We start from the raw sequence: 24,883 nt of genomic DNA, 5'->3' as shown, positions 1-24,883 counted from the left end.
CAAAGACTTTTCAGTTGATTCTCACAAAAACTCTGGGAAGTAGGTGCTAATAATATAACTACCATTTTAGGTGAGAAAATAGAAGCAGACCAGGGTTTCATTGATTTGCTGATATTCATATGCCTAGCTAAGTATCTGAGGAAGAATTTGAACTCAGATCTTCCTGATTCTGGGTCCAGTCTGCTAGCTATTACAATACCCAGTGCTTAGTATTGATTGGAACCAAAGGTACTGGACATGAAGCATTTATTAGTAGTAGCTGTCCTTTGGTATTAAAGAAGGCTATGACATCAGGGAAGAAGTGTCATGACATGCATATTATATTGATGAAAGTGAGGAGACACTGCATTTATTAAGCCCCTACTAGTTTTCACTCATTGAGTGTTGTGCTAGACATACAAAGAAAAGAATAACACAGCTCCAGTCTTCAAGGAGTTTCCTTCCTTTCTCCTTCCTTCTTCCCTTCCTGCTTTTCTTCCTGTCTTTTTCTCTTCCTTCATTCTTTCCTTCCTTTCTTTTTCCCTCCCTTCCTCCCCTGCGTTCCTCTTCCTTCCTTCCTTTCTTTTTTCCCCTCTTTCCCTTTCTTCCTGCTTTTCTCTTCCTTCCTTCCTTCCTTTTTGTTTTTCCCTTCCTTCTTGCTTTTTTCTTCCTCTTTTCTCTCCCTTCATTCCTTCCTTCTTTTTTGTTTTTCCCTTCCTTCTTGCTTTTTTCTTCTTCTCTTTTCTCTCCTTTCCTTCCTTCCTTTCTTTTTTTACCTTCCTTATTCCTTTCTTCTAGCTTTCCTCTTTTCTTCCTTCCTTCATCTCTTTCTTTCTCTCCCTTCCTCCCTTTCTTTCTGTTTTCCTCTTCCTTCTTTCCTTCCTTCTTTTCTTTTTCCCTTCCTTTTTTCTTTCTTTCTCTCTTCTTTCTCATCCTTCCTTCCTTCTTTCTTTCCTTCTTTTCTCTTTCTTTTTTCCCTTCCTTTTCCCTGATTTGTAATTTCATCCTGGTTAAGACAATTCCTTTCACCAATGCAGATCAGTACTAACTCTGTGACTTGAAAGTTTCCAGAGTTACACTGGAGACCACCATCTGGTTGATGAGCTTGTCCCAACTGGGGAGGTAGAGGAGGAGGCTTTAGCTCAACCTTCCTAGAAAGTTCCAAAGTTCCTGGGGTCCTAAAAAATTATGTCACTTGCCCAGAGTCACCCAGCCAGGATATGTTAAAGATATAATTCATATCTTACTGATTCTGAGGGCTGGTTTCTCTCAAATGTGCCATGGCTTCCCCTATCTTGCCTTTTGGCCAATGAGACTGTGATATACTTGACCAATGTATCCTGGCTGGGGAGGGGGAGGTAACTGGATTGTTCCAAGAACATACCTTGATCAACCCCAGCATTCCCTACTTTGATGAACCTCTTAAATCCAAATTCATTGGATGAAATGGAGCAAGGAGACAGTCCAACAACTACAAATCCCCGTGGGGTCTAAGGTTTTGATAACTTCATTCCCCACAATGTGAAAGGCCCAAACTTGCTAGCCCTTCAGAATCTATCAGAAAGATGTATTCTTTTCTGAGGCTACTCCTTGCCTAGGAAGACAGGGGAGTGAGAAGTTGCCAAACTCAGCCTGGAGGAGGGTTGGACTGCCATCCCCAGCATGATGGAGAAACAAACTCCAGCCCGATTGCCTGTCTCACAAACATGACGAATGCACCATCCTGGAGAGGTTCCCCTAGCCTGGGGCCAAGGGGTCCCACTGGCCAGGTTTTCTGAGGCCAAACCTAGCACAATTTTATAACATCAATCCATCACACAGAGCATTTTCTGGGCTCATCCCCATGGCCTGACATGGACCATAAAGTCCATCTCCTTCGGCATCCATTTCTCTCCCAAACCAGTGACCGAGCAGCCCCACATTTTCCTCCTCACATCTTGATATTGTATCAACCCTTCTTGCACAGCCCCAGAAGGCCCGCTCGCTTCTGTGATGCCGGCGAAGGCTGGGGCCGGGCCTGGAATCACGACAGAGAAAACAAATCAGACTCTCAGCTCCAGAGAACACATAACCTCTTGCCGTGCTGTGTCTCTGAGCTTGGGCCATTCCAAACATGAATAGGTGGAGGAGTGGAGAATTTGGGGAGAAACTGGGAGGAATGGGTCTCTGCTCCAAGAAAAGAGGGAGACATGAGCAGAAGAAAAAGAGGTCACCACAAACACCAGGAATATCAGGCCCATTGGGCAAGACTTTCTTGAAGAGGGCATATTTCCTTCTTTGATAATAGAGGAAGGAATTGTTTATTAAGCACCTACCACATATTAAACACTTTACAAATATTATCCCATTTGATCTTCACAACAATCCTGGGAGGGGGATCCTGTTATTCCCATTTTACAATTTAAAAAAACTGAGGCAAACAGGTTAAGTGATTTCTTCAGGGGTCACACAGCTACTAAGTCCTTGAAGCCAGAACTGAATTCAGCTCCAGGTCCAGCTCTCTTCCATTGCACACCTCTCTGACTCTAGCAATTAAGGTTTGTGAAACCCTTACATGTTTTATCTCATTTGATTCTCACAACCACACAATGAGGGAGAGCTGTTATTGTTCTTCCCATTTTGTAGATGAGAACATTGAGGCTCAGAGAGGGTCAAATGATCTGCCCAGGATCACAGAGCAAATCATTCTCTGAGGTGGGATTGAATCCAGATCTTACTGTCTCCAAGTCAACACAACGACATTAAGTTGCTGTTTGTTGGATATACAATTGGTGATGATGGTTGTCCTTTGTTCTTGAAGAAGACCAAGACATCGGGGAGGTTATGCTATGACAAGCTAAGTCCCCAGCCTCACTTTCTCCTCCAGAGTCATCTGGGTCCAGTGGCCAGATATGGATCAGGATGACTGGAGATGGCCCTGGAGATATAACTACAAGACAGATGTCTGAGAGGTAGGAATTATGAGAAGTCAGGATAGTTAGAAGTTAGTTCATCTCTCCTCATCCTCTGCCATTAACATGTAGCAAGTCAAATTAAGAAGCAATATAAAGCTCCAGTAGGTTTACAGTATTGGGCCAAATAATCTTCAACAAAGAGAATCCTTTCAAGAGGCCCTGCTCCACACACTGGCCCTGCTCTCTGAACCTCAGTTCCCCATCTAGGGATTTTATTATCCTCAAGGAAATGGTCCCAATAATAGAAGCCCCTCCACAGGATTGTTGGGGCAATCGAATGAGGATTATGTTTTGTAAACCTTGAATTATAATATATGTGTGAGTTAAAATGATTCTTCCCTCTGGTCTCCAGGGTTGAGATTTCTCAGCCTCCAAAAATAAAGCACAGAGTCAAATTGAATGCCAGTTAAGTTCTTTGTCCCTGACTAAAAGACTAGGCCTCTCAAACCCAAAAAGATCATGTCAGTAGATGTGGATTTCAATTCAATTCTATGCAACTCAATCCATATTTATTACCTACTATTTCAAGACATCGACTGGTGGGAAAAAGAGAAGGGGAAATCACTATCGCCCTCCTGGTAATGCCTGGCTGGTCTCCAAGAATCCCCCAGTGGGTCATAAGCAGCTTTGGTCTAGAGACAAATGTTTGTTCAAACTTTGGAAAAAGGCCAGGCAGCCCCAGGCAGAAGAGTTTGATGTGAGAGGTGAGGGAGAAATATCTGTCCCTTCAGCATCTCCAAGTCTTTGCATCCAAGAAAGCTCATCCTTTGTGACCAAAAACCCACTCTTCCTCCTCCAAACTTTCCTGATTCTTCCAGGTTTGAGTCCTCAGAGTCAGTCTTGGCTCTTTCCTAACCTTCAACAACAAGGTGCTAGCTGAAGTGTCTCCTTGGATCCCTAAAATGCAGAGAGGTGGTGACATGGACAGAGCATTGGCCTGGAGTCAGGAAGACAAGCCCAAATCCAATCTCAGTCACTTACCAGACGAGTGTCCTTGAGCAAGTCACTTTAACCTCTGTATGCTCAATTTTCTCATTTGTAAAAATGGAATTATAATACCACCCAGAATTTTTGTGAGGATCAAATGAGATATTATTTATAAAGTGATCAGCACAGTATCTGATCACATGTTGTCCAGTCAGTTGTGTCTGACTCTTTGCTAACCCCATTTGGGATTTTCTTACAAAGATATTGGAGTGGTTTGTCATTTTCTCCCCCAGTTCATTTTTCAGATGAGGAAGTTGAGGCCAACAGGGTGAAATAACTTGCCCAGGATCACACAGCTAGAAATTATCCGAGGCTGGATTTGAATTCAGGTCCAGTATTATCATTATCATCATCATCATCATCATCATCATCATCATGGCAGCAACAACAGTGCTTCCTATTTGTTAGACATTGTGCTAAGTACTTTGCATTATCTTTGATCCTTATAACAACCTTAGGATGCAGGTGCTCTTAATATCACCAATTTATAGATGAGGAAACTGTGACAAATAGAAGATAAGTGACTTGCCCAGGGTCACACAGTTAGTAAGTGTCTGAGGTTGAATTTGAATTCAGAACTTCCTGCCTCTGGCCCCAGTTCTCCATCCATTGGGCCACATGGTTGCCTACTGAGTAGGAAAGTGACATTATTAAATCTTCAGTTAGGGAAAATCAATTTGATGACTATGTGAAGGATGAATTGGAAAAAGGAAAGGGAGAACAATTGGGAGACTATTAACAATAGTCCAGTCAAGAGTCAATGAGGGCATTAATCAAAATGTGAGGTGGAGAGAAATGGCAGGTGTTGGGAACTGATTGGATATATGAGTTGAATGAGAGGAAGAAATTGAGGATGACTCTGAAGGTTAGAACCCACGTGCCTGAAGAATGGTAGCTTTGGTAGAAATAGAGGCATAATAAGGTCTAGAAGGACAAACCTAATTCTTCTTTCATGGAACTCTTTCAAATATTCAAAAATACCTATTACACTCCCCTTATGCTGTCTCCTCTTCTGGTGAAGTTCAGTTCCTCACATTGATCTTTGCATGACATGGTCTCCAGGTCCATCATCATCTTGGATGCCTTCATTTAGGAATGTCCAAATAAAAGTTAGCATTTAAAGTCTAGGCACTTAATCAAGATTGGATAATCATAAGTCTGCCCTTCTTAAGAGGATTATGCCCTTTGAACTAGGTCTTCATTTCTCAGGAGGCTGATACATGGGACAAGGAGGATATTCTGTCATGGGGAAGAGACACAATCCTTGGGAGGAAGGATAAAACTCAGAGAACAATGTGACTGGAGAGTGCTGGCCAGTTAAGAGTGAAGAGTTAACGTTCTGGAGAGTCATTGGAAGCTACCCCCAGGGGGCAATCAAACTGTGCAGATCCTTTGATCCGGCAATATCATTCCTAGGTCTACATCCCAAAGAGACCATGAAAAAAGGGGAAAAGGACCCACATGTACAAAAATATTCACAGTGGCAATTTTTGTAGTGACAAAACTGAGGAGATGTCCATCAACTGGAGATTGACTGAATAAATTGTGGTTTATGAATATAACTGCACATAGGAAAAAGGATAAGCAGGCAGATTTCAGAGAAATCTGGAAAGATCTCTATGACCTAAAATGCTGAGATGAGCAAAATCAGGAGAAAATTGTACACAGTAACAGTAACATTATGCAATGATGGACTTAGTTCTCAAACAATACAACGATCCAAGACAATTCCAAAAGATTCATGAGGCAAAATGCTATCCATGTTCAGAAGTACTGATGGAGTTTGGATGCAGATCAAAGCACACAGTTGTCACTTTCTTTGTTTTTTCCCATGGTTTTTTTTTCTGTTTGTTTGGTTTCTTCTTTCACAAAACTAATGCGGAAATATGTTTTACAAAATTGCACTTGTATAACCTATATCAGATTGTTCACTGTCTTGAGAAAGGAGGGATGGGAAGGAGGAAGAAAAAATTGGAATTCAAAATCTTATAAAGATGAATGTTGAAAAATATCTTTATCTGTAATTATAAAAAAATATCATTTACATTCTTTAAAAAAAAAAAGAGTGTAGAATTAAGTTGGGGAAAAACCATGGCATGGCCTTGGGGCAGTTACCTTTAGGAGATAAAGCAATGTTTCTGCAGATTGCTGCAATTCTCTACTAGAGAGAAGCAAAACGAGAGTTTCTCTTGTTTTCCCAGTTTGCAGGAGACAATCTGGATGAGGGTCAGTTTTCCTCAAGGCTATGCTATCCAAAAGAGGAGCATGCTTTCGTTGTGAGAATGGATGAACTTTTCTGATGCTTTTCATTTGCTTTTCTATTCTAATTGAATGCATTTGCTGATGATGCACTACTCCTGTTGGATTAAGCTTCTGTGGGCCCTATGATATCTAAATAGTGAAACCTGAATTGACTTGAGGGAACTCCAGTTTCACAAAGGAGATGAAGGCTCCAACCAACCAAATGCGGCAGGGGGTGAAATCACAAAGATGAACTTAAGTCATACAATCCTGGAAGGTAAATATTATTTTCCCTAATTTATAGTTAAAGAAGCTGAGGCAAATAGAAGTTAAGTGACTCGCCCAGGGTCATGCAGCCAGTATGCACTGAGGCTAGTATTGAACTCAGTACTTCTGACTCCAGGCCCAATGGTCTATGTATTCTTGTGCCACTGCTGCCTCACTATAGACTGTCTCCCCTGATAGAATGGAGGTTTCTTGAAGACTGGAGCTGATTTACTTTTGTCTTTGTAGGCCCACTGCCTAGAATACAGTTAACTGCTTACCAGATAGATACTCATTGACTGATGAATGACTGAACTAGGGGCAATGATAGTAAGATGCCGAGAGACAAACCTGGGCTTGATGTAACACCAATTCTCTTCCTGGGAGATGGGCTCTGTGGGGAGGAAGAACAGCCTCATCTCCCCTGTGCCATCACCCCAGTGGTTTTTCTTTCATCGGGATTTGAAAGATCAGATGTTGAATATGACATAATGGGGATATATCTTCAGGCACCTCCCATTCTCTTCTAATTTGGTGAGTCCACAATTAGAATGGGTCAAGGGCCAGCTCTCAGGCCATAGGAGTCTTATTGTGTGGCCCTTCTCCCTGCCTCAAACTCCCCCACTTCTGAAACTGTCTTTGGAGACATCATCTGATCATATAGTCAGTCACCACACCAAGGCTGTGTATACACACACACACACACACACACACACACACACACACACACACACACACCACCAACAACAAGAGAACCATAGATGTAATCACTTAGGGGTTTATCTAACCGTCTATTTTACAGGTCAAACAGGGAGTGAGCCTTCTAACTCCAAACCCACTCCATGCTGGAAGCTGCCTCCAGGACCTATGTATGAGCAAGTTGGTTTTGTGAAGGAGAATGGGGTCAGAGATGGGCTTAGCATTGAGATAATGGGGTACAAGTTCAACTTCAGTGACCTCCTAGTTGTGGGGTCTTGAGCCTCATTTTCCTCATCTGTAAACTGAAGAGGTTGGATTTGATCTCCAAGGTACTTTCCCCTCTGAATCTATGGTCTTGTGTTCAGCGAGCCTGCAAACTCCCCCTTCTTGCTGGCCACAGAGATCTGGGGGAGCGCAAAGCCAATACCAGGTTCTCTGTAGCAAGCCCAGCACAGGTGGTTTTGGGGGGCAATGACAGAGGTGGGGGGAGATACTTGCTGGCCACAGAGATCTGGGGGAGCACAAGGCCAACCCAAGGTTCTCTATAGGAGCAGGTGACTTTCTGGGGGTAATGATAGAGGTGGGGGTGAGATACCCCACTTTCTTGTAGCACTATCTTCTTTAAAAGAATGGTAGATATTTTTCAGAATAAATCATCATTAAATAAATAATCAAATTGGTCACTATCTTAACCAATGTTTAAGACTTACAAGGGCAACTGGGTGACAGAGTGAATAGAATGCTGGGGTGGAAGTCAGGAAGACCTGAGTTCAAATCCAGTTCAGACATTTACTAGCTATGTGACCCTGGGTAAGTCCCTTCATCCTATGAAGAAAGCAGCAAACCACTCCAGGATCTTGGTCAAGAAAACCACAAATGAGGTCACAAGAGTTGAACACAACTGGACAAAAAAAGGTTTCCAAAGCACTTAATAAAGGATATCTGTGTTTCACAACTCTGTGAACTATGGGTATGACAACTATCACTATTCCCATTTTTCAAATGAAGGAAACTGAGGCTTGTACAGATGAAGTGATTTTCATACATATCAAAGGCAGGACTCACACCCAGGTCCTCCTGAGTGCCAGACCAGGGTTCTGTCTAGAGTTTCTCCTATACATGAAATACCCAGCAACCACAAAACCCCAGTTCAACTCAATTTCAGTCCAGTTTTCCTCTGGAGCTCAGGATCCTGTCCCCACATCCTTTATGTCTTTTTTTTTATTTTTAAACACGAAGGTGTTGGCTGATTTAGGGCTCTCTTGTTAGAGTCTGGATTTGAAGTCAGTGAGCTGGAGGTGTCCGCCTCCGTTGGCACGGTCATCCCCGGCTCTTCCTAACAGCCCCTGCTTAGAGGTCTGTGCCACATGGCTCCCGAGATAGTTGGCAGACAAAAGGTGAGATCAATATTTAAACAGTAGCTCTTCCATGACACAGCTCCTGTTTCCATCTTTCCCTACTGCCCAGTTTCACTGAGGTTTACAACATCCCTGTGAGGAGGAAGGATAGATTGTAAGCTATTGGCTCCCCATTTTCATGATGGGGAAACTGAGGCAAGAATGAGGCCATTTGACTTGGTCTGTGGATGCAGAGAGAGCCAGTGGTTTCTGAGAGAATAGAACCCTGGTCTCCTTAATGGTAATGGGTATTCTTCCTTCTTGCTTATTCAATGTTCTTATTCCCTACATTTATACCAAGCTAGAATGATAGCTGGTCTAAGTCTTCCTGACTCATCTTCCTGAGTTCAAATCCAACTCCGGACATTTCCTATGTGATCCTTGGGCAAGTCACCTCACTCCATCTGCCTCAGTTTCCTCAGATGTCAAGTGAGCTGGAAAAGGAAATGACAAATTGCTCCAATTTTTCTGTCAAGAAAATCCCAAATGGGGTAATGAAGAATTGGACACTACTGAAAATTACTGAACAGAACAGAATCTCAGAAGGCAGTCACTTCATTCCCTAATAGAAAAGAAGGCGCTCTGCCCCCCCCACAACTTTACTTCTATCTCCTATCTTCTAATCACTTTTTATAAAAATTTGATATATTTGTGTTTACAAGACCTTGGTTTCCAAATATACTCTTCCCCTCTCTCTCCTGGGAAGCCACTCCTTATAACAAAGGATAAAAAAACAATAATTTTGCAACAACAACCAATCCATCAAGTCAGTCTGACATTGCTTGCAGGGTTGCACACCCATAGACCCCCACCTGTCTTCCAATCATTTTTAAACATCTAAGGTCACCATCCAAAACAAAATAAAATAAAACAAAAAAAAAACCCAAGGTCAAGTCTCTCCTCCTTCCCTTTTCCTCCCCAGTCCCCTGGCTCAGAAACATCTTCCAGAAGACTCCGGCTCACTCCCAGACTCTGCAAGGAGCTTGCAGTCCCCTGACAGACAATTCCCAGCTGTCAGAGGGGGCACAGAGGGAGCTGTTACATTCCTCGGGTGAGAACATGGGTTCGGTTCACTTTAGGAAAGGATGTCTGGGAGAAATGAGATAATCCTGAATTATCTGACGGGGGGGAGAGGGAAACCAGATGCCCTTGTCCTCATCAGGTTCCCCCCACAATCACTGGAGCACTCCAGAAGCAGAGTCTGGGGTCCACCAGGGCCTGGGATGCAGATGACAGAATCTCAGACTCGCTGCTGAGGAATGTGTCTGCCGGGCTGGCCCCCGCCCAGCCCACTGGAGACCCTCTCAGCCTGTTTGGTGATCGGCTCCCACAAACAGGCTTCTTCTGGGGCCATCCCCTCATCTTTCACTCCATCTGTTCTCTTTTGAGGGGGACACTCCCTCACTCCTTGTTCTAGATCTGAATATGATGAGAATAAGACCATGGCCTGAGGCCGAGATTGTGCTCTGAGCTGGCCCATGGGTCTCAGGGCCCTCATGTGACCCGTCCCTCCCAGTGCCCTGGAACCTTGTCACAGACCCCTGACCACACACACATGTATACACACAAACACACACACATGCTCACACACAACACAGTACAATACACTCTCACATTTATACACACACTAACACATACACACACACTCACACACTCACATATTCATACACCCACACATACATACACAACACCATGCTCACCACACTCATCCCTTAGTCCTCCCCTTCTACACCTCCATAAAACATATTCTTTCTGGCCTCCCGGGCCCAAAATCATTCTTGTCTCTTTGCCTGTGTGCCTCTTTCAAGTTCAAGTTGGCCTAGATACTTGGAGAGTCTCCTTCTGGATCTAAATTTATGATCTTCCAACATGATAGAAAGTGATTTTTTTGTCTTGGACCCCAGCACAAGCTGGGGAAGCCCATGGTCCCCCTTCTCAGGACCAGTTTTTAAATACGGACAATAATATAAAGAATCACAAAGACCACCAGCTATATTGATAAACACTTTCCCAAATATTTTTAAATGTTCATAACTCCTAGGTTAAGAATACCAGATAGAATCCCCAATTCAATTCCATTCAGGTCATTTCCTCCCTACCTTTTCCCTCAGGTGTCGGTGTGCTTAGATCATAGTGGGCACTTAATAATTGCTAGTTGATGGCCTTCTCTCTCTGAAGTTAGCTTTTAGCTTTTAGTTTACACACTTTTTTTTTAGGTTTTTGCTAGGCAATGGGGTTAAGTGGCTTGCCCAATGCCACACAGCTAGGTAATTATTAAGTGTTTGAGGTCGGATTTGAACTCAGGCACCCCTGACTCCAGGACCAGTGCTTTATCCACTGCGCCACCTAGTCACCCCATGTTTACACATTTTCAATGAGATTCATGTCTTTGACTTATTTATGTATATAGTATTTCCTACCATCAAACATAAGCTCTTTGTTTTTGTCTATATTGTCAATGACCCTGACTGCCTGGCATTCAGTAGGCACTTAATAAGTGCTGATTTGATGGACTAGTGCCTTCTCCCTCTGAAGTTACCTTTTACTTTGCATACTTTCACAGATTTTGTGTCTATTGGCTTATATGTGTAAATGGTATTTCCTACCATCAAACATAAACTTCTCTAGGGCAGAGGTCACTTTGCTTTTGTCTACATCATCATTACCCCTCACTGCCTGTCATTCTGCGGGTACTTAATAATTGATGATTTGATTGATTAACTGAATCCAATTCAACAAAGATGTACAAGAACTTAAGTACAAGGGGAAGCAACATAACAAAGAGGAAAGACAGCAGGATAGGATAGTGGGTAGAAAGCCAGAAAGATCTGGATTCAAGTTTTGCCTCTTGTACAAATCCCAACCTCTCAATGAGAGTTAGCTGTCTAAGATCCAGTTCCAGAGTGGGATCCATCAGGAAATATCCTCCATTTCCTGATGATAACTGGTCAAGGTGATGAGTTCACTCCCCCGAGCAGCTTGTCCACCCCCAGCTCAGCCCTCAGCCCTCCAAGTGTGGGCAGGAGCCTCCGGCCCTCCAACCCCATCACCCACAAACTCAAAGCATCAGTTGACATCATCCTCTTATTCCCTACCCCAGTGTTGTCTGGAGAGCCCACCCACTCCAGTCCTACCTTCACAGGACTTCCCATTATCCTGAAGCTTCTGGCCGTCTGGACATTTGCAGTAGAAGCTGCCGATGGTGTTGCAGCACTGAGACTCACAACCCCCGTTCTCGGCTTCACACTCATTGACATCTGCAGAAGGCAAGGGAGGCAGCAGTGACTGGGGGTTCCGGACCCTGATCGATTGGCTCCACTGCAAAACATCCCTCGCCGGGGCCCACCCGGTATGACCCCAGGGCCTTGGATCCCCTGGGAGGGTCCCTACTCCTCACTCATCCCACCACAGCTGGGGCCAACCGCTACAAACCTACTTCTAGTTACTGATCCCAACCCCTTCCTCCTGGTCTCATACTAGATGGTGTAAGCATATCAACACTAAAACCCAATCTTGCTATAGAAAGATCCAACAAGACTGTAGATTCATAATGGGAAGGGGCCTTGGAGAACATCAGCACATAGATCATGAGCTAGAAGGGACTTCAGAAGTCATCCAATCTAACCCTTTCTTTTTACAAATGAGGAAACTGAGGCCCAAGAGGTGAAGTGATTTGCCCAAAGTTAAACAAATGATAAGTATGACAGGATTTGAACTCATACCCAACTGTATTATTTCTAATGCATCAAGCTACTAGAACAATTCTCCATTTTACAGGTGAAGAAATTGAGGTTCAAACAATATTGTGACTTGCTCAGGGTCACACAGATAACAATTCATAGAGTCAAAATTAGAACCCAGATCTTCTGACATCAGACTCATTTAGGCACAAAAAAAATCTGGATATTTAAAGTAAATAAATGGAACACTGAAAGGAAGAGAAAAGTGGAGAAGAAAGATCATTATTTTTTTTTCCATTCAAGAAACATCCTTCAACTATCTCCTTAACTTGGGAGGTATTGAAGTACAGAACTTGAAACGAGGAGGTCCAAATGGAATTCTTAGAATTCTGGCTTCAGGAGTTGCTCTCTATGAACCTGAGGCCAAGTCATGGATCTTCTCTGAACTTCAGGGTCCTCATCTATAAAATGGAAATCATGATACTTGTGCCCCTTCCTGCAATTCCAGTACTGGGAGGTCACTTTGTAAACATTACCACCCTCTTAAAAATATGAAGAACATAGAAAAGTTTAAGAAGACCACTCTGAACTGATGCAAAGTAAAGAAAGTAGATCAAGGAAAATAATACTTATAATGACTATAATATAAATAGAATACAGATTGACCAGACTTTCCCTTGAAAAAGAGATGAGAAAGACAATAAAATTGAATTTTTAAAAAATTAAGATAGATTTTATTTTTCTTGCTTTTCCAATGATGTAAGGGAAGGGAAAGAATTCAGAATCAAAAATAAAATTGAATTAAGAAAAAAGAAAATGAGCCATTTTCCTTCCTTGGCACAGGTGGAGGGTTATGCATTTGGAATGTTGCATGTGCTGTCAGACTTTGCTGAGCTATTTTTTTTCTTTTTCCTTTTTGAATTCTTTGTTCCAAGGGATACCTCACTGGGTAAAGAAGGGGAAGGATATATCTGGAGATGAAGGTGTCAAAAACCAAAGGATATTGGCACAAATAAAGCTAGAGGAGATGATGATGATGATGGAAAGGTATCAGTACAAATGAAAAGACCATAAAAAGCACCATAGAAACAGGAAGTATCCTAGACTATTTCAAATGTGACTCAATTTACGAAAAAAAAGGCAATGAACCTCTAACTTCTCCGCAAGGCATCAATTGAACGTGAGATTTGTAAATATGGTTCTACATCCCCTACAGATACAGTAAGTGTTCACATGTGTATGTGTGCACACTCACCTTCCTCCTCCCCCCATTTGTTTTTTTCCTCCAATCTTTGCTGGAATACAAGACAGAACCTGTCCTGTTTCAATACAGAATGGAAAGTCTGCCTCCTGTTTTTGGACCAAGAGAAATCATAATCATCTCTTGCTCAATACAGTTGATCCAAACAGGTTCTAAGCCAGGAAATTTCAGCCTCAGGGCTTTCGGACTAAGTTGCTTTGAACTTGGCCAGGTTTTAACCTCCCAAAGCAATCTTGCTTTATGTTTTATATTTGTTCAACATTCTTTGAACCCATAATTCTAGACAGATTGACAAAGGGTACTCAAGATCATGCCATATATTCTAGAGTGATAGAATATCACACTGGAAAGGAACCCCAGTGGCCCTATCCAAGTGTACCCATACCTCTCCACTGTACCACCTCTGCTTTAGTCACTTCATGGAGGGAAATCTCAACCCTTCCAAAGTCTGTTGGGATTGCTCATATTTTTAGGAAGTTTGTGCTTAAATTAATCCTCAATCAGTCACTGGAACTTGCATCTATTGAAATGGGAAAAACTTGAAGAATTAATTGAATCATATAGATTGGAAAGATCTAGAGAGTTTTATTGTAGAAAAGAGAAGACTTTAGGGGAGGCAAGTATTTGAAGGCTGTCACCTAGAAAGAAGGATTAGCCCAGTGCTGCTTGGTCACAGAGGAAAGTAGAAGGAATAAATGGGTGGGAGGTATAGGGAATAAGATTTCAGTTCCACATGAAGAAGAACATCCTAACAATTGGTGCCAGCCCAAAGTAGAATGGACAGTCTTGAGAAAAAAATAGTATCTCCTTCCCTGGAGATCTTTGAGCAAAAGTTGGATGACCTTTTTTTGTATGAGAATGTTGTAGAAAAGTCTTGCTCTCTTGAGTATAGGTCAGGCTAGGTATGTCGAGGGTTTTCCCCAATGCTGAAATTTTATGATTTAAGAATTGAGCAAAGACAGAAAAACAATCTGTTTGCTGTATTACAAAGAGGTTTTGGGGAGTCAACCACTGTCAAAGTTGCACAAGGCACCAAAGGCTGGTAGCAAGGTTGCTATGTTTGCAGCACTGAGGATCTGAGTTCAAAACCTAGATCCACCACTTTCTACTTGTGTGACCTTGTCTAAGTCCTCAGTCACTCAAACTGTCAAATGAGGGGATTGGACTAAATGATCTCAAAGGTCCTTTCCAACTCTAACTCTCAGCTCTTATGTTTCAAATACAACTCTAATGTGAGCCAGTTTGTTCCAGAAAGAAGTCCAGGGAAATCCTGAAAATACCATTTAAATCAAAATGAGAACAGTGACATATTTTCTCAGAAAAGTCTCTCTTGTGAAATTCATTGACCAGGCGAAGTGTCTTGAGAGAGGGCCCCAGGAGGGTTTCTTCCCTCCCAAGGTCCAGTGTCCACAGTCCCAAGACAAAGGCTAGCCTGCTGGACCCTATCCCTCTTGCATAATCTCTACTAGGGCTCTTGGAATGCAAGTCCAAGTCCAGACCTTCTGAAGTTAATGATGGGAATTTTCTGGTAATTCCTAGAGAGTTACATAGGGTGAGAATCTGGCCCAGGGTTTATGAGATGAGAACACAAGGTTTGACTTCCAAGACCAGAAGAGAAAGAGTTGTGAGCTCTGAAGAAAAAAGAAGGTAAGAAAACACCTGGGGTCTTCCAGTTACCAAGCTGTCCCCAGTAGAGTCTAAAATGGAGGCCTGAGAAGAAGGACTAGCTTCCAGCCTTCTCTGTTGAGGGGGAGGAAGAAAAAATGGTCCTTTGCTTTCAAAGCCCACTTGCTGGCAGGGTCCAGGCCTCTGGCTGTCCAGAGGTCTGTTCCAGGTCCCATTGCCAGTGACAGGGTTGCAAGGCCTAGTGAATGTGGACCTGGGTCACACCTATTCTAGCAAAACTGGCCTTAGGCCCACCAGTCAATCCAAAATGACCACTTTCCAAGGTCTCTCTCTCTATGCCAGGGCAATAGCACCCATGGGTTTGGCTGAGAAACTCAGGAGCTGCCCCTCTGCTCTGACTCATGAATCACCTAACAGATCTATGGGGCCAGGTGAAAAGGACCCCAGGGTAGCCAAGTAGATTTGAGGACTCAACAGAAAACCCTGTCTATCCACATTGCCCTTTGTTTGGCTTTTGGGGGCAGCATGTTTACCTTCATTCATTCATTTAACAACCACAACTGGCATCTTCCTAAATTGCTTCCTGGAGGTATCAGTTATTATAATTATTATGGTTGTTAGAAAAAATCATTTATTAAGTGTTTATATGTGTCTAAGAACAGATGCAAAAATAAGAAAGGAAGATAGAGCCTGTCCTCAAGGAGCTTACATTCAAATGAGGGAAAGATAACATTTGGGAAGAACTGAAGAGAAGAGTAGCATGGTGGCCCTGGGACAGTGAAGTGAAAGTTTCCCAACCAGAGTCTGGGGTGCTAGGGATCCCAGTCTAAAGAAAATCCCCAACATTGCTGTAGCACATGGTGGCTACTAAGTATTGCCTCTAGGTTGTGGAGCCTACAACCTACCCTATGGTGTAGGTTGAGTGAATAGAATTAGAAGATCCAAGTTCAAATCCAGCCTCAGACCCTTCCTAGCTATGTGATCATGGGCAAGTCATTTAACCCCAAAAAGATACCTGAGAGAAGGGAGTAAGCTCCTTCAAGGCAGGGCCCATTGAATTTCTGCCTTTATATGACCAGCACCAAGTACAGTGCTTGCTACATAGAAGGGTCTTAACAAATATTTATTGAATGTTAATTGAATTCATTAAACAAAGGGATAACCATGGTGCTGTTGTAAGAAAGACAAAAGATGAAATAAGCCCTGCCTTTAAGGAGATTTATGTTCTACTTAGGAATGGAACAAGTTCCCAGGTAAGAAGAGTATAGTGTTTGTCTTTAGCTGTTGGAAGACCCTTAAGACTGGGACTCTTTGGGAGTGGGGACTGTTGTTTGCCTTTTTTCATAGTGCCTGATACATAGTAGGTGCCTAATATATGCAGCTTGTCTTAATGATGACCAGCTGGCCCTACTGGGCCCTGGGGAATTATCTGACATTTCATTAAGATTCATACTGTAGCTAAAAATGAAACTTGGGTCAAAGTTCAAGCACGCTGTTCCCTCCTTCCTCCCACCCCATCCCAACTTTAGCTACAACAGCTGGTTGGTCATCTTTTGATGATCATTTCAACATCTTTTTGTGATATGTGGGGAGGAATTTAACTTTGCATCCCTGCAGACTAACCCCCCCTCCTCAGGGTTTGGATTAATTGCTTCTTCCCATGGCCAGTGACTGACTGGGGGGGGGGGGGTCAGCAGTGGACAGGCTCGGGATGGGGGTGGGGGGATTCTAGGTTCCTGGGTCAGGAGAGCAGTCGGGTCCAAGGGGAGCCTCTCAGGAGGGGGAAGGGGAGGAATGCAGCCTGGAATGGGGCAGGCCTGCTCAAGCTCTAGGCCCAAGCTGTCCCCCAAGCCCAGGATCTTCTCTTGGGTCGACAGACATTCCATCTGGAAGCCATCAGCCCTCTGAGCTCGCTGCTCCTCGAGTAACTGTTTGAAATGCTTTTGTCAGACAGATATTCTCTGGCTCCCTGAAATGCATGCTTCTACTTTAATTAGTCCTGGGGACTTGGCTCCCCACAGGAAAGCTGCTACTCCCTCCTGGCTAGTCTTCTGAAGGCCTAGCCAACTGCTCTGGATGGGATGTGGCCCCTTTTCCCAAGGGAACAGCCGTACTGCTATACTGCACCCATTGTTCTGAGAAGACTGAGGTAGGAGGGCTGTATTCCATCCACCAGATTAACCCAAAGGGGTCCTGGTGTAAAATTTACTCAGAAAAATGTTGGGGCGGGGGGAGAGGAGGCATTAAAACACTGAATCAGAAACAGCCCTCAAAATACACACCCAAGCTCTAGGGCCCTCATTCTTCCCAAACCTACAGGTGAGGACAGAAACCATCTGGGGACTAAGGAGCCACATGGAATACAGGGGGAGTGTCCAAGTTGTGGGGAAGGTTTCTCAGTCATTAACTGTGTCCCTTACATCTGGTGTGAAGGTTCTAGTCTTGTTAAGGAAAAAGCCCTGAGACCTAAAGACCCCACTTCTCTTCTTTGGAAATATTTTCATTCTGTCAGCAAAGAATAATTTCAGGCCAGATGACCAGACTCCCATCCTCCCTATGACTTATGGTGAAGCAAAAGCTTGACGGCCTAGCCCAGAGTGGGACAAAATCCACAAGTATACTTCTGCCCTGGGGACAGACACCTGGCAGCATTCATCTTCCAGGAGCTCCTTCTTCTTTCCTTCTCTTTAACTCAGAATGCTCCACCCCTTCCCACCCCGGCACCATCCTTCTATCCTTCCCTCTCACCTCCTTTCCCCTAGTCTCTGAAAGTGAAGTCACCCTTCTACCTCCCAAGGTCAAACTCAAAACATGCAGCTACCTCTTCCAACTGACTGCTTACTCTATCATTCTCATTCTCTCTCTCTCTCTCTCTCTCTCTCTCTCTCTCTCTCTCTCTCTCTCTCTCTCTCTCTCTCTCTCTCTCTCCCTCTCTCCCTCCCTCCCTCCTCCCTTCCTGCTCTCCTCGTTCTCTCTACTTCATCATCTTCTTCTTGGTTTTCTTCTTGTTCTTTCTCTTTCTTTCTTTCCTTCCTTCCTTCCTTCCTCCCTCCCTCCCTTTTGTCTTTCTTTTTTCTTCTTCTCCTTCTCCTTCTCCTCCTCCTTCTCCTCCTCCTCCTCCTTCTTCTTCTCCTTCTTGTTCTTCTCCTCCTCCTCCTCCTTCTTCTTCTTCTTCTCCTTCTTGTTCTCCTCCTCCTCCTCCTTCTTCTTCTCTTCTACCATTGCAGTCCTTTCTTTCACAACCAAACTCCTAGAAGACACTCTGCCTCCATTTCATTTCTTCTCTCTCCTGTACCCTAATTTCCAATATAACCACTCTACTGAAACTGCCTTTTCCAAAGAAACCAATATTCTTTTTGTGGCCAAGTCTGATCATCTATTCTCACCTTGGTTCCTTTGATCCCTCAGAAGATCCTTTGATCTTCTCTTCTCTAAGGTGGCATGGCCTTCTTTGCTTGCAGTTCTCCTCCCTATCCAATCACTTCTTCTCAGTCCACTGGGTTGACACATCTTCCAAATCATATCTTCTAAACAGGGGTATGTTCCAAGGCTTTGATAAGTGGGTCTCCTCTCTTTTCTCTATGCTCTTTCATTGGGTGATTTCATCAGGGATTTAATTATCTTAGCCATGTAGATGACATACACACACACATACACACACACACACACACATACACACACACATATATATATGTATGTACAGAAACAATTTCTAAAACACTCAGTATGCTAGTATTCTTTGGGGGAGACACCATGGATGTCTTTAATAGGTGTGTATAAGTTAAGTATAAAATAATAGCCAATAATAGCTATATTATAATAGCTAATAATAGCTAAGATTTATGACTATTAAGAACCAGGCACAATTAATATCTCATTTGATCCTCACAACAATGTTCTTGGAGACAATCCCCATTTTACAGTTGAGGAAACTGAATCAAACAGAGGTTAAGTGACTTACCTAGGGTCACCCAGTTAACAAGAGTACTACCTTGTTTTATTTTGTATTCAACTTATACATATATGCTATCTCCTCAAAAGAATGGCAGTGTATCAAGGGCAGAGACGATTTCACATTTTCTATTTGTATCTTCAGTGTCTATTATACACTGCTTGCTGACTGACTAACAAATCAAGGGTCTTGTGTCTGGTTGTGCTGCCAACTTATATGCCCATGATTGTTGTACAGTCATTTTAAGTCATATCTGACTCTTCATGACCCCATTTGGCATTTTCTTGGCAGAGATTTTGGAGTGGTTCTCCAGCTCATTTAAAAGATGAGGAAACTGAGGCAAACAGGGTGAAGTGACTTACTCAGGTTCAGTAAGTTCTGAGACTGAATTTGAACTCAAGAAAATGAGTCTTTTCTGCTCCCTCTACTTGGCTGCCTAATGATCATTCCAGTCAATGGAGAAGAGATGTCTTCAAAGGAGTTGGCTAAACTTGAAACACTACCCCAATTACAAAATTGCAAGGCCTCTTTCAGAGCAACCTACAAGGAGTCAATGTTAGGGAACAGTGTTGATCTTTCCTTTTTGCCTCCCAAGCCCACCTACAGTCAAGGCAGGATAGGGAAATCTTTAGTGGACGTGGGCTTTAGGAGTATCCCTACCTCCATCTACCTCGGGACCTTTACAAAAGAACCACAGAACAAGAACAGTGACCACAGCTCCCATCAGACCATCACAATCAAGAAGGGTGTTATTAATGATAACTCGGAGGTGAGATGTGTGATTTCATTAGAGTTATCAGCAAAGAAATTCCATCCTCCAGAAAAGATAGTCACTCATTTATGACTTCTTTTCTTCTAAAGTTTTTTGGGAGACATTGAGAGGCAGAGATAGAATTTTCATTTCTCCTTCTATCTGTCTGACCACTCCTCATATTTTCCAAATCAAATCTTCTAAATGGGGGCGTAGCCCACAACTCTGATCTGGGGTCTCTTTTTACTTCTCTATGCTCACTCATTGGATGACTTTGAATAAATTGAATTAAATTTAATATTCACATTTGAGATAGAATTTAAATTGACCTTTCTGACTCTAAAGTCAACTTCTTCTCTACAGCAATATGGTACCTTGAAGTAATAATTATTTATTTCCATCTGAACTCCATTGAACACAAAGGTGTAAATAAAATTATAATAGCTGATTATATAGTACTCTAAAATTCAGACAGGCAGGAATAGACAAATAATAACCTAGGGAGATGGATCTGTGTGATCACTCTTTCTCAGTTACCTTTGTTGACTCTTCTTGTAGGTCACACTCGCTGGATATTCCCTAGGCTTTTCTTCTAGGACCTTTTCTGTTCCCTTCTCCCTCTATACTACTTCACTTAGTGATATCATTGGCTTCCATGGATTCATGTACTGATGATTCTCAAATCTGCCTATCCAGCTTTAACTATTCTGCTGACCTCCAGTCTCTGGTCCCAACTGCCTTTTGGACATCTCAAATTCAATGCACTCAGCATGTCCAAAACCAAATTCATTATCTTTCTCCTCAAGCAATTCCCTCTTATTAACTCAGTGTCAAAGAGTCAAAAGTACAACCCTTGGCTGCCATATTCAATCAGTTGCCTCATCCTGTCGATTCTATTTTTTTTTTAGGTTTTTGCAAGGCAAATGGAGTTAAGTGGCTTGCCCTAGGCCACACAGCTGGGTAATTATTAAGTAATCTGAGACCGGATTTGAACCCAGGTACTCCTGACTCCAAGGCCGGTGCTTTATCCACTGTGCCACTTAGTGACCCCAGATTCTATTTTCTTAACATTCCTTATGTGTGTCCCCTTTTGCTCTACCGACATAGCCAACATACTCATCATTTCACATCTGGACTACTGGAACAGCCTTCTGATTGGTCTAACCCTCCATAAGTCTTTCTCATTTCCAGTCCATACCCTACTTAGCCAATATTCCTCAAGCTCAGATCTGGCCATGCTACTCCCCAACTCAATAAGTTCCACTGGTTCCCTCTTTTAATTCCAGAATCAAAGATCAAATCCTATATTTGGCTCTGAAAACTCTTCATAACTTGAGATTCTGTATTCCTATACCTCATTCGCTTCCATGTACTCTCATCCAAAGATATTAGTTTCCTTGCTATTCCTAGCACATGTTACCGTGCAAATCTCCATCTTCTGATTTAGGGTCTTTGAAATTTGTTCCAGGCTCCCTCCCTTCTTTCAAGGAGTCTTCTCTTTATACCATGAGTGACTATTAGTCCAAACTCCTCATTTTACAGGAAAAGAAATGATGTCACACATAGAATAGGATTGGAATCAAATATGAACCCAGTTCCTCAGATTTCAAATCCAATCCCTTTGATATTATCACACTGCCTTCCTCTGATTGACTCCCAGACTTGTCTAATTCTTGAAAAACAAAAATTTAATGAAAAATGAAACAGGAGTGGGTGGGAATAGATTTCTAGTTAGCACATACCCAGGGCTATGAAGAACAAGCCCCCATATGGCCAACAACTCCTTCTCTTCCTCCCTCCCTGCCTTTGGTGCTCCCAAACAAGGCTTTGGAAGGAGGAGGAAATTAGTGCTCTTGTCACTACAGAATATGGCTCAGAAATAGAAGTGCTTTTCACTTCACTAGTATTTTTCTATTTTCCTTTTTTTAATTTTTTTTTTGCAAGGCAAATGGGGCTAAGTGGCTTGCCCAAGGCCACACAGCTAGGTAATTATTAAGTGTCTGAGACCGGATTTGAACCCAAGTACTCCTGACTCCAGGGCCGGTGCTTTATCCACTGCACCACCTAGCCGCCCAGTATTTTTCTTGATTCCCAGTAACAACAACAAAAAACATAAAATGGTTTTCCTACAATCCAGAGAGACACATTCCTAGCTATAAAGCTAGAAGGAAGTCCAGAGACCACCGAGGTGGTTTCATTTTACAGGAGAGGAAACTGAAGTTTCCTGAGTTAAATGACTTGCCTACATAGACAAGTATCAGAGGCAAACATGGACTTCCAAACGATTGCAATTTTCACATTAATTAGAATAATACAAGTATAGACTATTTGTAAATTTGGTAATCATCAGTCCATGCCACCACTAGGAGGTGGAACTTGAGACTCAGGGAAGCTGAACTTTGAAGCAGTGAGACCAGAGTTTAAATTCTGCCTCAGACTCACACTGGCTGTGTGATCCTGGGCAAGTCACTTAACTTCTCTAAGGCTGTTTCTTCATCTGTCAAATGGGGATAACAAACAACACATGCTGTTTTTGACAGCTTAATTTCTCATTTATTCCCTCTTTGGGGTTGTGGTTTGGAATGCAGCATAGTACTTGGAGTGGGTTATTTTGAAGATTAAATGAAAGAATATATTATATATATATATATATATGGATATGGATATAGATATATAACTAGTTATAAATAACACTTTACAAACAGGGAAGCCCTATGTAAATGTTAATTATTATTACAGAGAATCCATGAAAAGTTCAGTTGGGAAGATAGTTCTCTCTTGGGTTCCTTAGATACTCTACTCGTTATCCCCCCTCATAACCCAATACCAGGACAAAACCCATATCAGAGGCTAACAGTCTTAAATAAAAAAGAGAGCATTAAAAAAGCAGAGAGAGTGATGCATTTGGAATTAGGAAGATCCAGGTTCAAATCATGACTCTGACACTTGTCAGCCACTGATCAATGGGCAAGTCAGTTTTATCTCCCTGAGTGTTACGTTCCTCAGCTGTAAAATGGGAACCTAATATCTATGAGGTTCCAAGGAGTTAACACACTCAAAGCATTTTGAAAACCACTTTAAAAAAATATTCATTTCCATCATACTGGGCTTTTTATCATATGGCCTTCCATTTCTGGGTGTATGTATGACAAGCTAAATATCCAAACCCACACCATTATATTTTGCATTAGACTGGAGCTCCACCAAGTTTCCTCTCTCTGAGCCCCAGCTAAGACTCATCTGTAAAATGGTGAGGCCAGACTAAATGACTCTGAAGCTCTTTCCAAACTCTAAATACTGTATAACCTATGTAGCATACAGGATAGGATATAGTTGGTGCTTAATAAATGTCTGTTGACTTGATTTGACAATTTCAATTCCATTGCGGTACCTATAATGGCTCCTCCAAGCAGGGCTCTTTTATGATGGCAGTGGATAATTACCCAACTCCTCTACGCTTTGATATGACCACAGGCCAATGGGCACACCACATCCCTCCTTGTTCTTCTGTATCAATCATGACATAGGGCTGGACAATGTGTGAGATGTAAAGCCTGCCTGCCTGCCTGACTTGTGTCTAGTGGTTGTGGGTGACATGTGATATGTCATGTCATTAACTCTTACTCAAAAATCTGAAGTGACTATCCATTGTCTTTGAAAGAAAATGTGAAATTCTGAGCTTGGTGATTAAAGCTCCCTTGTGTCCTACCTTGGCTACCTTCTACCTTTCCTACAGTAGATCTTATTTTTTTAGGGGTTTTTTTTTTTTGCAAGGCCATGAGGTTAAGTGGCTTGCCCAAGGCCACACAGCTAGGTCATTATTAAGTGTCTGAGGCCGCATTTGAACTCAGGTACTCCTGACTCCAAGGCCAGTGCTCTATCCACTGTACCACCTAGCCGCCCCTCTACAGTATTTCTTAACACTCCCCTTCATGTTCATGTTTACTTGCCCAATTCTAATTTTTAAGGCACTATTTTTTTTCAGTGAGCATTTTCCAGGTGGACAGTTCTGCTTTTTAAGGAGCTATTTTCATCAATGCATCTTTTTCCATTTGACCAATTTTATTTTTTAAGGTATTATTTTCTTCAGTATTCTTGTGCTTCTTTTATCTAGCTATTAACTATCTTTTCATTATTTTCTACCTTTACTTTTATTTCTTTACTAATTTTTACTCTACCACTTACTCTTATTTGATCTAGAAAATAAATTTTAGTTCTTCCAGGAATTCTTACTGTGCTTGTGTCCAGTTGACATTTTTTTTCTTTGAGGTTTTCCTTGTAGCTATTTTGACTTTCATTCTGAGTTCCTATCTAAATCTTCCCTGTCACCACAATAGGTTTTTTTATGGTCATTTTTTTGTTGTTGTTGCTCATTTTTCCACCCTATTCCTTGATTTGGAACTTTAGGCTAATGTTGGACTCTGTTCCTGGAATGTAGGGAGAGAGACAATGTCCTAAGCTTCACACTGCTGTTTTGAGAGTTAGTTCTGGGAGTTTGGAAGTTTACTGGGGGGGTTGGAAGTTTTCAGTGATTCCAAAGTAGAATGATCTAGAGAGAAGTATGGTCACTGCTCTCTTGGTCTGCATTCTGTTACCCAGGAAGGGCACATGATCCCTAAGGATTGCACTGGATACTTCTCTTCCAGCGCCTGGACCAGAAATGGTTCTGTTCCTCAATGTTCCTGATTGGGGCTGAAAGCAAAACTGCCCTTCAGGGCTCCCACCTCTTCTTGGCCAAAAGTGCTTCTTCTCTCTCCCTTTGGACTATGACCCAGAAGTGAGTATGGCAATGGAGTTGACAAATAGAAGCTGGTCCTAGCCCAGTGCTAGCACAAGGGCCCCATGTAGTCTTTTTTTTTTACCAGTTTCCAGCTCCCCTTACCATCTCTGGCATGAGAACTCCCAAAACTGCTGCTGCTTCTGCCACCACCACCTGGCTCCACCACTGCTATTTCATCCATGTGGGTTCCAGGTCACAGATCTCTCTTTTCAATCTCCTATGTTGTCGTGGGGAAAATGACTCATTCTGACCTTTTGTTGACTTTTGTCACTCCAGAACTCCATTTTAGGCATTATTTTAAAGTTGCCTGGG

At 42.5% G+C, this 24,883-nt stretch overlaps 1 protein-coding gene across 1 annotated transcript in view; it reads right to left on the bottom strand.

The window, feature by feature from the left end:
• The window catches only part of MEGF6 (multiple EGF like domains 6), a 370,333-nt gene that overhangs the window by 171,091 nt on the left and 174,359 nt on the right, over nt 1-24,883 (bottom strand). The window contains exon 5 of the mRNA XM_074218662.1: nt 11,656-11,778. Within this exon, the coding sequence (XP_074074763.1) occupies nt 11,656-11,778 (123 nt within the window). The remainder of the gene's footprint in view (nt 1-11,655; nt 11,779-24,883) is intronic.

Source organism: Macrotis lagotis, chromosome 1, assembly GCF_037893015.1.
Source record: "Macrotis lagotis isolate mMagLag1 chromosome 1, bilby.v1.9.chrom.fasta, whole genome shotgun sequence".
NCBI lineage: Eukaryota > Metazoa > Chordata > Mammalia > Peramelemorphia > Peramelidae > Macrotis > Macrotis lagotis.
Note: the sequence above shows the minus strand (reverse complement) of the source record. Positions and strands in the feature narration are given on the sequence as shown.